This window comes from Chiloscyllium plagiosum, unplaced genomic scaffold (assembly GCF_037043375.1).
Source record: "Chiloscyllium plagiosum isolate Xiang-an unplaced genomic scaffold, Cpla_swu_hap1 HiC_scaffold_28, whole genome shotgun sequence".
NCBI classification, from domain to species: Eukaryota; Metazoa; Chordata; class Chondrichthyes; order Orectolobiformes; family Hemiscylliidae; genus Chiloscyllium; species Chiloscyllium plagiosum.
In genome coordinates, this window is record NW_028270166.1 from 48,541,147 (window position 1) to 48,555,846 (window position 14,700).

The 14,700-nt window shown below is 41.5% G+C and overlaps 1 protein-coding gene across 4 annotated transcripts in view; it reads left to right on the plus strand.

The window, feature by feature from the left end:
* Positions 1-14,700, plus strand: part of LOC122565142 (uncharacterized) — a 106,656-nt gene that overhangs the window by 35,577 nt on the left and 56,379 nt on the right. For all 4 annotated transcript variants that reach the window (XM_043720808.2, XM_043720807.2, XM_087976186.1 and 1 more), the window contains one exon: positions 6,019-6,134. In XM_043720808.2, the coding sequence (XP_043576743.2) occupies positions 6,019-6,134 (116 nt within the window). The remainder of the gene's footprint in view (positions 1-6,018; positions 6,135-14,700) is intronic.

Genomic DNA, 14,700 nt, shown 5'->3' on the forward strand with positions numbered 1-14,700 from the left:
GAAAACAAACAATTTTTGATTTCCCAAATTCTCTTGGCCATGCAGACTCAATTTGGCAACCAATCTTCACCCCTTTTCTCCTGTAGTATGAATTGCTGTGACTGTTTGAAATTTGGTCTGTGTTTATCCTGATGAGTGCAAGATAAAAGTCTTCAACAACATGTCTCTCTTATCAGCAATACTCCCATTCTTTATTGCCAAGTGATTATTTCTATTAATTGAATCTTGTTTCTCATCAATCTTCTGTTTTGTTTTGTCTTTAATTTTTGTCATCCAGCATATGTTAACTTTCCTTTTCAAAGAAATATGCCTTATTTGTACCTAAATGATCTTTATCTTATATGTCTTCCATTGTGGTATGATTTTTAAAAAATAAACCTTGGTTGAGAGATTATTGTGGAAACTTGTTCTATGTTGTTACATAAAACAAAGAACTGCGGATATTGAAGTTCTAAAACAAAAACAGTTGCTGGAGAAACTCAACACGTCTGACAGCATCTGTGGAGAGAAAGCAAAGTTAACATTCAAGTCTAGTGACACTTCTTCAGATCCTGGAACAAAACTTTTATTTCCTCAACATTGCATTGATAGTAGAGGACATATGGTGCAAGTTACTTATTTGATGTCAGCTTGTGAAACAGCCTTGGTGATATTTATTATCACCTTTTGTTCTTGTTTATTAGAAATTGTGTATGTTTGGAGGAAAGTAATAACTGACAGAGCAGCTATTACATGAGGTCTCACACTGCACAGGAAATATCTGAAAAGTCATGTTAAAATGACCACAATAGTAGAAAGATTGCGAAGACAATTGTGGTGGAAGATTTTGTAGTCACATTATAGTTATAGTTGCCAATGATGTAAGCCCCAGATTGTTGTTGATTCTTTGGTGTCATACTCAAGCATATCAATGAATGGCTGCACAACACGCAGGGGGAAGATAGTCGTGATTCATATCAATACTGTAAATATTTGTAGTAATAGGAATGAATTCCTGCAGGCAGATTTTACTGATTAAAGAAGGAGACTAGCATGCAGAATGTCAAAGGTAGTAATTTCTGGCTTACTCTTAGTGCATTGTGTCTAGTGAGTATAGAAAAGATGATTAAGGCAGACAAATACATGACTGGAGAGATGGTGCCAAAGGAAGGAGTGCTTTAGAATACTGAAGCATTTAGGACTGTTTCTGGGAAAATGGGATTGATGAATGCCAGTTGAGTTGTACCTGAACAGGAGTGGGACCAAATTATCAATCCAGTATCTGTCATGTGCACACTTTTCTGCTTTTATCCTACTCACTCTCATCAGCCAGGCTGATCCGGTTTGCTAGCACCACCGTTCCTTTTTATAATTATCCTAATGATGATTTGGTTAATAAAAGTTACCCATTATCACTATTCTTCAGCCCATCAAATCTGTGCCAGTCAAAAAGACCACCTAACTATTCTAATCCCATTTTCCAGCGCTTTATCCACAGCATTGTATGCCTTTGGACATAGAACATTACAGCACAATACAGGCTCTTCAGTCGTCGATGTTGCACTGACCTTTGAAATCAATCTTTGAAACGCACCTAACCTACACTATTCCATTTTCATCTATATGTCTGTCCAATGACTATTTAAATGCCCTTAAAGTTGGCGTGTCCACTACTGTTCCACACCACTGCTACTCTTGAGTAAAAAAACTACTTCTGACATCTGTCCTATATCTATCACCCCTCAATTTAAAGCTATGCCTCCTCGTGCTAGCGTTCACCACCCAAGGAAAAGGGCTCTCACTGTCCACCCTATCTAACCCTCTGATTATCTTATATGTCTCAATTAAGTCATCTCTCAACCTTCTTCTCTCTAACGAAAACAGCCTCAAGTCCCTCAGCCTTTCCCCTCGTAAGACCTTCCCTCCATACCAGGCAACATCCTAGTAAATCTCCCCTGAACCCTTTCCAAAGCTTCCACATTCTTCCTATAATGCAGTGACCAGAACTGTATGCAATACATGGCAGTGTGGCCGCACCAGAGTTTTGTACAGCTGCAGCATGACCTCAAGGTTCTGAAACTCAATCCCTCTACTAATAAAAGCTAACACACTGTATGCCTTCTTAACAACCCTAGCAATGTGGGTGGCAACTTTCAGGGGTCAATGTAAATTGACACCAAGATCTCTCTGCTCATCCACACGACCAAGAATCTTACCATTAGCCCAGTACTCTGCATTCCTGTAGCTCCTTCCAAAGTGAATCATCTCACATTTTTCCACATTAAAGTCCATTTGCCACCTCTCAGCCCATAGTTAGAGTTTTGTGCAGCTTATCTATGTCCTTCTGTAACCTCCAACATCCTTCTGCATTATTCACAACTCTACCCACCTTAGTGTCATCTGCAAATTTACTAACGTATCCTTCTACACCCTCATCCAGGTCATTTATGAAAATGACAAACAGCAGTGGACCTAAAACAGATCATTGTGGTCCACCAGTCATAACTGAACCCCAGGATGAACATTTCCCATCAACCACCACCTTCAGATGTCTTCCTTCAGCTAGCCAATTTCTGATCCAAGCCACTAAATCACCCTCATGCCTCATTATTTTGTGCATTAGCTTACCATGGGGAAAAGTCTTACTGAAATCCATATACACCACATCAACCAGTGTTGCAAATGCACATCTAAATACTTCATAAATGTTACAAGAGTTTCTACTTGTCACACCCTAACAGGCAGTAATTTCCAAATTCCCTCCACACTCTGGGTGAAAAAGCTTTTCCTCACATCTCATCTAAACCTTCTGCCCTTTCCATTAAGTATGGTGCACCTGGTCATTGGTCCTACATCAAGGGGAAAATTCTCTTCTTATCTACTTTATCTATGCCCCTCATAATTTTATACATCTCAATCATGTCCCCTCTCTTCTGTATCAAATGATTGAATCTGCCTCCATCACACACTGAAGTAGTACATATCCTAATCATTTGTCTCCTGCTCCTTGCATGCTGCTTGACCTGTTGGGCTTTTCCAGTGCCACACTCTTCGACACTGATCTCCAGCATCTCTTTTTCATAACTGAAACTCTCCAACCCAGGCAACATCCTGGTAAATTTCCAGAGCAATCATATCCCTCTCGCTATGGTCTAACTCACTGCTTCGGCTAATAAAGGCAAGCATATCATATGGCTTCTGAACCACCTTATCCACCTGTCCCGATACCTTAAGGGACTGGTGTACATGTACGCCAAGGACAGTCTGATCTCGGTACTTCCCAGGGTCCTGCCAGTTATCGTGCATTCCCTAGACTTGTTTGTCTTTGAGAGGAGGCAAATTTTGATTGAGGACCAAAAGCATAATCTATATTTTGGATGTAGGTTTGCTCGCTGAGCTGAAAGGTTCATTTCCAGACATTTCGTTACCTTACTAGGTAACATCTTCAGTGGACCTCAGGCGAAGCAATGCTGAAAATTCCTGCTTTCTATTTATATGTTTGGGGTTCTTTGGGTCGGTGATGTCATTTCCTGTGGTGATGTCACTTCCTGTTCCTTTTCTCAGGGGGTGGTGGATGGGGTCTAACTCGATGTGTTTGTTGATAGAGTTCCGGTTGGAATGCCATGCTTCTAGGAATTCCCGTGCGTATCTTTGTTTGGCTTGTCCCAGTCGACTGGGACAACATATCCATCCTAGGACAAGCCAAGCAAAGACATGCACGGGAATTCCTAGAAGCATGGCATTCCAACCGGAACTCTATCAACAAACACATCGAGTTAGACCCCATCCACCACCCCCTGAGAAAAGGAACAGGAAGTGACATCACCACAGGAAATGACATCACCGACCCAAAGAAACCCAAACATATAAATAGAAAGCAGGAATTTTCAGCATTGCTTCGCCTGAGGTCCACTGAAGATGTTACCTAGTAAGGTAACGAAACGTCTGGAAATGAACCTTTCAGCTCAGCGAGCAAACCTACATTCAAAACCTCAACCTAAGCTACAAGTCTTCTCAAAACTCGCTGTAATCTATATAAGATGGCAGAGATCATTATTGCGAAATAAAGTGATAACTTTCTATCTGATTTGACCAAGGAAGGTGAAGGTACTGAAGCCATGGCGAAAGAGGAAGTTGGTAAGACCTTTGTCTTACAGACGCTGACTGCCAGCTCTTGGAAAATTCCTATCTTTCCTGGACCATGTAACCTCATCTCATATGTGGATCTCTTCTCCACCAACACCACCTAGCCCCATGCCCTCTTTAGATATCACTCTTTCCTAGCTGCTTCTAGCTTGAATTAGAGTCACCGGACTCAAAACATTACCTTTATTTTCTCTCTCCAGATGCTGAAATATCTGCTGTGTTTCTCAAGCATTTTCTGTTTCAGTTGGGTAAGATGATAGGGCTCTAAATTGATGAAGGGGAAGTGTTAGAAATGCTTAATATACTTTAAGTTAATCAGTCACCGGCACTGAATTGAATGCATCGTAGGAATCTGAAGGAATCATTGGCCATAAGCTTCCTACCAATAGTGATATATGGGAAAGTTTCTTCTATGCAGCAAATAGGAGAAAGTGAGGACTGCAAATGCTGGACATCTGAGTCAAAAAATGTGGCACTGGAAAAGCACAGCAGTTCAGGCAGCGTCCAAGAAGCAGGAGAAAAGTGATTAGGATGTGCACTACTTGAGTGTGTAATGGAGGCAGGTTCTATCATGGCTTTCAAAGGAGAACTCTGAGAACCTGGAGGAAGAAAATTTGCCGGGTTTCAAAAGACTTGTGAATTGATTCTGCTGTATAGCTGTTTCAGAGAACTAACACCCGAAGTAATGGCCTTCTGTAATGTAACCATTTTGTGATTCTAGACACAAGTCAGCCAGAGTGTGATGGAATGGCAGAACAGGCTCAAGATACTGAATGCCCTATTTCTGTGTTCTTGTGTGCCTCAATTAAGTCTTGCTTTAGATGTTAGGGTATCAAATACATAATGAGGATTTACAGAGATAGTGTCAGACTGGTGTAGTAGAGCAAAAGGATTGATAAAGTTGAGATAAGAGTTTCAGCAAAGAAAGGTTCAAGGTAATAGTACAGAAGAGAATTAGAGTAATCTAAATACTTTAGGGAATAGGTGATTAACACAATTAGAGGAAAATTGCACATGAGATGTAATTACTACTTTCAAAATAGCTCTGCTTTCTACTTACAGTATTTTCCATGACAGCAGTTTGTCCCATTTTTGGTTTTTCAACACCATTTATAAATTTGATGGACTGACTTGGGATTTTTGATTAGAGGCCAGAAGGTGATAGCTGAATATAAGCATTAGCAAATCCACCTGAACTGTACCTGGAATTTCTTTATAATTTAGTGTGTTGCAGGACTTGACTGGTGTTCAAAATATAGCAAGACATTTGCTTTCTGCTATTATGAGGACAAATAACCATGTGCTGAGTGTTATTGATAGATCCTGTGTGCAGCTCCTGTTTGCCATCTCAACTGGCTTGGTGTCTTCCACATGCTGTCGCCAATGTGGAGCAAAGAGGGATCTGTTTCTCTGTTTGCCTGGTTGTTGATGGTTCTTGATCATGAGGTTTTCTTTAATTTCTTTCATGGGATGTCACTGGCAAGGCAGCATTTATTACCCATCCTTGATTGCTTTGAACTAATTAGTTTGTTAGGCCATTTCAGAAGACATTTAAGAATCAACCACATTGCTGTAGATTTGGAATCCAACGCAGACTGGATCAGATAAAGAAAGTGGATTTCCTTTTCTAAAGGACATTAGTGAACCAGTTGGTTTTTTACAACAATCACTGTCAATTGTCATTACTGAAACTAACTTTGTATTCCAACAGTTGCTGTAATTTTATTTGAACCCACAATCTGAGTACATTAGCCTATACATCTGGATTGGTAGATGAGTTTAGCAGACTAGTTAAGTGACATTACCACTAATCTACCATCTCCCCTGTGAGGAATGATGCATTCATTTACAGTCCCGTGCATGTTCGAGTAAAATGTGTTTTTGGATCTGCAGGATGAAAGTGAGCCTAAATACAAAAGGTCTGCAGAGGAGAAAGTTAGAAATGTGACAGGTTCCAATCCAGGTTGCAAATCCAAAGCTGAGAATGACTGTGAACAACCTAGAGACAGGTAATACTGCTACATGTTAGAAATGTAATTGATTTTGCCAGGCAATATTAATGTTTCAGATTTTCTAAAATTCTAATTGTTGCTCTTTTATTCTCCTTGTGTATTGGTATAGGCCAATTCTTCATCTGTGCTTCTAGGTAATTTGATATGCAGCTTTGTGAATGTAATTTGATCTTATTTCATATTTATCATCACAAGAGCATGACATGCTGAAATAGTTTATTTGTCCAATATTAACAGCAATGCTATTCTGTTAAAATAGTGACCACACTTCAAAAGTTGATTGTAATGTGCTTTGGCGCATCATCTTATTTTTAGGGTGTTAACATTAGTAGAATCTTTCTCTGTGTAAACAGAACATCACTGCATCATGACTGTTTTCAGAGTTATGATTATGTTTGTAATTCGGTATCTGGATGCATTTGTTTCAAAAGCATCCACCTCTGATATTTTTATTGAACTGCAGAACAATCCAATCAGTCACATTGGGACTAAGGATCTGTATATTAAATCAGCTTGTTTTAGAAATGAGCAGTAATTAATATTTTCATCCTGCTGGACATATCCTCCACATTATATCCTTTGGTATATAGCAGTCTCCCTTGTGATAAATTAGTTTTCAGAACATAGCAAAAGTAGGCCACTCAGCCCCATAAGACTGATCTTCAATCTCCGGTTTTCAATATCAACTGATGTCATTAATATCTAGAAATATATGCCTTGAATGTATTCGATTACTTTTTAACCGTGTTCAGGCTATTTATTGCATGATAACATGACAGGGAATTAAGTTTAGTTGTTGAACCTCTTAAAATTGGTAACATGATGGTGTGCTTTCTCAAATGAGTATTTCTATAAGTATCTACTTGATATGGAAAATACAATTTTTTTAAAACCTCAGTTTCTCTCTAAAACAGCCTCTGATTTTTCATATTGAGTTCTGAAGAAGAGTTTGTCAGACTCAAAATGTTAACTCTGTTTCTGCTTCCACAAATACTGTCTGATCTGCGAGGTATGTTTGTTTAAATTTCAGTTTTCCAACATCTTTTGCTTTTACCTTTTCTATCATCATCTTGTTGTTTTAATTTTTAAACTTAATTCCAGTCATAGTTATTTCTTTCTTTTTTCACTTTGCTATTCACATCAGTTTCCTTCATTCTTCTTCCTTAAGACTGCAAGTTGTTTTAATTTAAATTTATGCCTTTTCACATTACTCAATCTATTTGAGGATTATATTTCTTTAATCAGTTCTTACTAAGTTCTTAGTATGTATTTGCCCTGTGTGGTTGATTGCATTTAAATGCTATTAGTTAAACATTTCCAAAATACTCCAAGTCAACTCGCTTTACTTATGCATTTCCTTTGATGCATTCAAATTAGCCTTTTCACTTGCAAATGTGAGTATTATTGTCTTAGTATTTTATTAACCCAGAATACAGAGAAAGTGAGGACTGCAGATGCTGGAGATCAGAGTCGAAGAGTGTGGTGCTGGAAAAATAAAGCCAGCTAGCCAGTTAGTTAAATCTTGATGAAGGGCTTATGACTCTCCTGCTCCTTGGATGCTGCCTGACCAGCTGTGCTTTTCTAGCACCACACTCTTTAACCCAGAATATGTTTTGGTCTCTGTATCTTTATTTCTATTCCCAGTTTGCTTGCTGACATCATCATGTTGAAATGGAAGTAACTGCTCATAATGTTTCTAATCTCATAGTATTTTCACTTGTGTTAAAATGTTATCTATGGATGCTGGAGATCTGGAAGTAAAACAAAGTGCTAGAGAAACTCAGCAGGTCTGGCAGCATCTATGGAGAAAGTATCAGCATTACTGTTTTAAATCTAATTTGACTCTTCTGAATAGAAGAGAGTTGGCAATGGATGCTTTGAGACAGAGAGCAGGAGCAAGTGGAACAGAAGGGAAGGTCTGCGAAAGGTTGCAGAGTGAGTGAACTAAAGTCAAAGAAAATGGCAATTGTTGTAGAGAAGAGATGAAGTATTGGTCTAGAGTAGAATAAAGGTCAGTTCTAACCAAAAACAAGCATGAAAAAAAGATACAAATACATTTTTTGAGGTGATGCTATATAGTAGAAGTCAGAATTCATGGTGTGAAGTTGTTGAGTCCAGAAGACTCTTTGAGGAATGACAAAGTTAATTGATGAAGGAAGGGCTGTAGAGTCATATACATGAACTTTAGATAAAGTTCTCCATGATAGGCTGATGGAGAAGGTGAAGTCGCATGGAGTCCAGGGTGTACGAGCTAACTGGATAGAGAACTGGCTGGACCACAGGGAACCGAGAGTTGTAGTGGTAGATATTTTCTCAAAATAGAGACCTGTGACAAGTGGTTTCTACAGGGATCCGTGCTGGGACCACTGTTGTTTGTGATATACATAAATGATTTGGAGGAAGGTACAGGTGGTCTGATTAGCAAGTTGGCAGATGACACTAAGATTGGTGGAGTTGCAGATAGTGAAGGGGACGGTCAGAGAGTAGAGCAGAATATAGATAAAGTGGAGAGTTGGGTAGAGAAATGGCAGATGGAGATCAATGTGGGCAAATGCGAGGTGATGCATTTTGGAAGATCCAATTCAAAGGCGAACTATACAGTAAATGGAAAAGTCCTGGGGAAAATTGATGTACAGAGAGAGCTGGGTGTTCAGGTCCATTGTTCCCTGAAGGTGGTAACACAGTTCAATAGAGCAGTCAAGAAGGCTTTCCTTCATTGGATGGGGTATTGAGAACAAGAGTTGGCAGGTCATGTTACAGGTGTCGAAAGCTTTGGTTCAGCCACATTTGGAATACTGCATACAGTTCTCGTCACCACATTACCAAAAGGATGTGGATACTTTGGAGAGGGTGCAGAGGAGGTTCACCAGGATGTTGGCTGGTATGGAGGGTGCGAGCTATGAAGACAGGTTGAGTAGATTAGGATTATTTTCATTGGAAAGACGGAGGTTGAGGGGAGACCTGATTGAGGTCTACAAAATCATGAGAAGTATAGACAGGGTGGATAGCAAGAAGCTTTTTCCCAGAGTGGAGGACTCAGTTACTCGGGATGACGAGTTCAAAGTGAGAGGGGAAAAGTTTAGGGGAGATAAGTGTGGAAAGTTCTTTACACAGAGGGTGGTGGGTGTCTGGAATGCGTTGCCAGTGGAGGTGCTAGAGGTGGGCACAACAGCAGTCATTTAAGATGTATCTAGACACCATGGGCGGCACGAGCACTGCTGCCTCACAGCACCAGAGACCCGGGTTCAATTCCCACCTCAGGCGACTGACTGACTGTGTGGGACTGTGTGCACATTCTCCCTGTGTCTGCGTGGGTTTCCTCCAGGTGCTCCGGTTTCCTCCCACAGTCCAAAAATGTGCAGGTTAGGTGAATTGGCCATGCTAAATTGCCCATAGTGTTAGGTGAAGGGGTAAGTGTAGGAGAATGGGTGTGGGTGGGTTGCGCTTAGGTGGGTCGGTGTGGACACGTTGAGCCGAAGGGCCTGTTTCCACACTGTAAGTAATCTAATCTAATCTATAGCACCACATCAATCAATACATGAATGGGCAGGGAGCAGAGGGATACAGACCCTTAGAAAATAGGCAACAGATTTAGGTAGAGAATCTGCATAGATACAGGCTTGGAGGGCCAAATGGCCTGTTCCTGTGCTGTAATTTTCTTTGTTCTTTTCTTTGTTCTTAAAGTGCCTTTCTAAAAGATGAGGTGATGTTCATTCAGCTTGATTTAATCTTCACTGGAGTACTACAGCAAGCCTAGCACAGAAATGCAAGCACGCATGCAAGATGGCGTAATGGAATGGCAAGGTCCAGAAATCAGGGTCATGATTGTTAACTGAGTGGATGTGTTCTGCAAAGCAAACACACAGTCTCTATTTGGTCTCCCCAATGGAAAGGAGACATATAGCGACTACAGTTAGTCAAGTTGAAAGAGGTACAATTTTCTGCATCACCTGTGGAAGAATTCTAATGTTAGCTAACATTCTAGACCACCTAAGAACTGCCGGAGTCTTAGATTTCCTGTGAAGTTTTCTGTGATGCTGCATTTTTTAAGAGTGCAGACCTTCATTATTTCTACATGATATAACCTGACCCCTCTTCTTGTGACCCAGTGGAAACTCGTGAAATTCCCTTTCGATTACATAGTTAGTAATGTGCATCAGCAACAACTCAGTTGCAAACACATGACACCGTCATATGGTGCTGGGGGTGTATTGAACTATCTGAGGTGTTGTTTTTCAAATGAGATGTTAACCAAAGCCCATCTGTCTGTATGCATAGATGTAAAAGATCCAAAGGCATCATTTTGATGATGAGAAGGTGGCTTAGCCCCATTGTCTTGGTCCTTGATTTTGTAAAAATATTGATTACTTGGGTCATTATCACATTTTTTTTTTGTGGAACTCTGCTGAGTGCAAATTAGCTGTCAGATTTCCTACATTCGAACAATGATTATAGTTTCATTGAACGTATAGTAGTGTGATGCTTAAGAATATTGAGATGAGCACTATATACATGCAATCTTTCCTTTTTCTTTCCTTGTTGAAAACACCTTCCTATGCTCAGTGGTCATTTTGCTTATCCCTGCCATCTGATTAGATTAGATTGCAGTGTGGAAACAGGCCCTTCGGCCCAACACGTCCACACCGACCCGCCAAAGCACTACCCACCCAGACCCATTCCCCTACATTTACCCCTTCACTTAACACTATAGTCAATTTAGTAACCTGCACATCTTTGGACTGTGGGAGGAAACCGGAGCACCCGGAGGAAAACCCACGCAGACACGGGGAGAATGTACAAACTCCACACAGTCAGTCACGCCTGAGGCGGGAATTGAACCCAGGTCTCTGGCGTTGTGAGGCAGCAGTGCTAGCCACTGTGCCACCCACATCCTTCAATCTCAATTTACAAAATGTGTCAGTCACAGAGGCCATGTCAACTTAGATAAAATGAATTTACATTATCGCCTACAAATAAACCAATACAGCTAGTCCCATCCTCTAATCTATGTTTTTTTTCCTGTGTAGTATGCCCTTGCTGAGAACTTAAAACTTCTGTTTAAGGTGAAGTTGTTTTTGAGATCTTCAGTCAACACAGTTGCTAATTGCCGCAACAGCCTTGAGTTCCAACATCTTGCTTCTAGGACTCATGGATATGGTTTTTTTGGGTAAAACTTATTTTTACCACATTCATTTCCTTTGATCTCTTAATCTCCATTTTGATCTTTGTTTTGGTTTTTTCTTGTTCTATAACAGTTTTAATCCTGATCTATATACTCTTGCTTTCTTTTGGTGAAGCACGCTTAAAAAAATCTTCTCCTACCTCAGAATCTTTACATTGATTGGCCAATATTCCTGATTAAAAATGTGTTGCTGGAAAAGCGCAGCAGGTCAGGCAGCATCCAAGGAGCAGGAGAATCGACGTTTCAGGCATGAGCCCTTCTTCAGGAATCTGCTCCTAGAAGATTTTAACCTACACTCCAGCATCTGCAGTCCTCATTTTCTCCTACAATATTCCTGATTGGACCAGCACATGGTATTCAGAGTACATCCTGACTTTAAAGCACCATAAATCCTCTCCAACTTTGCCTTTCCTGTGTCTTTGGCATCATAGAACATAGAACAGTACAGCACAGAACAGGCCCTTCAGCCCATTATGTTGTTTTTTTTTACATTACATTACAGTGTGGAAACAGGCTCTTCGGCCCAACAAGTCCACACCGACCCGTCGAAACGCAACCCACCCATTCCCCTACATTTACCCCTTTACCTAACACTACGGGCAATTTAGCATGGCCAATTCACCTGACCTGCACATCTTTGGACTGTGGGAGGAAACCGGAGCACCTGGAGGAAACCCACACAGACACGGGGAGAATGTGCAAACTCCACACTGTCAGTCGCCCGAGGCGGGAATTGAACGGGTCTCCGGTGCTGTGAGGCAGTAGTGCTAACCACTGTGCCACCGTGCCGCCCATTGATCCTCATGTATGCACCCTCAAATTTCTGTGACCATATGCATGTCCAGTAGTCTCTTAAATGTCCCCAATGACCTTGCTTCCACAACTGCTGCTGGCAACGCATTCCATGCTCTCACAACTCTCTGTGTAAAGAATCCGCCTCTGACATCCCCTCTATACTTTCCTCCAACCAGCTTAAAACTATGACCCCTCATGTTAGTCATTTCTGCCCTGGGAAATAGTCTCTGGCTATCGACTCTATCTATGTCTCTCATTATCTTGTATACTTCAATTAGGTCCCCTCTCCTCCTCCTTTTCTCCAATGAAAAAAGTCCGAGCTCAGTCAACCTCTCTTCATAAGATAAGCCCTCCAGTCCAGGCAGCATCCTGGTAAACCTCCTCTGAACCCTCTCCAAAGCATCCACATCTTTCCTATAATAGGGCGACCAGAACTGGACGCAGTATTCCAAGTGCGGTCTAACCAAAGTTTTATAGAGCTGCAAAAAGATCTCACGACTCTTAAACTCAATCCACCTGTTAATGAAAGCCAAAACACCATATGCTTTCTTAACAACCCTGTCCACTTGGGTGGCCATTTTAAGGGATCCATGTACTTGCACACCAAGATCCCTCAGTTCCTCCATGCTGCCAAGAATCCTATCCTTAATCCTGTACTCAGCTTTCAAATTCGACCTTCCAAAATGCATCATCTCGCATTTATCCAGGTTGAATTCCATCTGCCACTTCTCAGCCCATCTCTGCATCCTGTCAATGTCCTGCTGCAGCCTACAACAGCCCTCTATACTGTCAACAACACCTCCAACCTTTGTGTCGTCTGCAAACTTGCTAACCCATCCTTCAATCCCCTCATCCAAGTCATTAATAAAAATTACAAACAGTAGAGGCCCAAGGACAGAGCCCTGTGGAACACCACTCACCACAGACTTCCAGGCAGAATATTTTCCTTCTACTACCACTCGCTGTCAGAATTCACCAGCCAATTCTGTATCCAGACAGCTAAGTTCTCCTGTATCCCATTCATCCTGACCTTCTGAATGAGCCTACCATGGGGAACCTTATCAAATGCCTTACTGAAGTCCATATACACCACATCCACAGCTCGACCCTCATCAACTTTTCTAGTCACAACCTCAAAGAACTCGATAAGGTTTGTGAGGCATGACCTGCCCCTCACAAAGCCGTGTTGACTGCATTTAATCAAGCCATGCTCTTCCAGATGTCATAAATCCTATCCCTCAGAATCCTTTCTAACACCTTGCAGACGACAGATGTGAGACGTACTGGTCTGTAATTGCTGGGGATTTCCCTATTTCCTTTCTTGAAGAGAGGAATTACATTTGCCTCTCTCCAGTCCTCAGGTACGACTCCAGTGGAGAGCGAGGATGCAAAGATCTTCGCAAGCGGCGAAGCAATTGCATTTCTCATTTCCCAAAGCAGCTGAGGAAAATTCTGGTCCAGGCCTGGTGACACTTGCCTCTTCTGTGTTTTGCAATTCAAGGCATTTTAGTCAGTACCCTTTTACTGGCACTCCTGCTGCCAGGATATTGCTGAAACTCTGGTTGAATAATAGCTTGGTACTGATAGCCAAAGTGGGTTTTGTTCTTGTATCTGCCATTTATGGATAATTGACTCTTTCGGTTATGAAGACAGCATTAGCTGATAATATACATCCAACTCATGAAATAAACAAGGTGAGAATTTGTATTGCAGACATTTCGTCCCCTGTCTAGGTGACATCCTCAGTGCTTGGGAGCCTCCTGTGAAGCGCTTCTGTGATCTTTCCTCCGGCATTTGTAGTGGTTTGAATCTGCTGCTTCCGGTTGTCAGTTCCAGCTGTCCGCTGCAGTGGCCGGTATATTGGGTCCAGGTCGTTGTGCTTATTGATTGAATCTGTGGATGAATGCAATGCCTCTAGGAATTCCCTGGCTTGTCCTACAATAGTAGTGTTGTCCCAGTCGGATTCATGTTGCTTGTCATCTGTGTGTGTGTGGCTACTAAGGATAGCTGGTCGTGTCGTTTTGTGGCTAGTTGGTGTTCATGGATGCAGATCGTTAGCTGTCTTCCTGTTTGTCCTATGTAGTGTTTTGTGCACTCCTTGCATGGGATTGCAAAACCAATGTAGTGTACAAACTCCCTGTCTGCCTCACAGCGCCAGGGACCTGGGTTCAATTCCCGCCTCTGGGTGCTCCGGTTTCCTCCCACAGTCCAAAGATGTGCAGGTTAGGTGAATTGGCCATGCTAAATTGCCCATTGTGTTAGGGGTAGGGGAATGGGTATGGGTGGGTTGCTCTTCTGAGGGTCGGTGTGGACTTGTTGGGCCGAAGGGTCTGTTTCCACACTGTAGGGAATCAGCTTTTGCCCGAAACGTCGATTTTGCCTATCCTCGGATGCTGCCTGAATTGCTGTGCTCTTCCAGCACCACTGATCCAGAATCTAATCATTAATGTAATATTAAAGATTTAAACTGCATTGTCTTTGGGTGGGGATGAAAGCCATGAAAGAATGTGGATGACTATCCATTGTAATTTACACTTCATTTAGACATTACTTCCCTGCTATTGTCAAGTTAAACTATCAATTCAA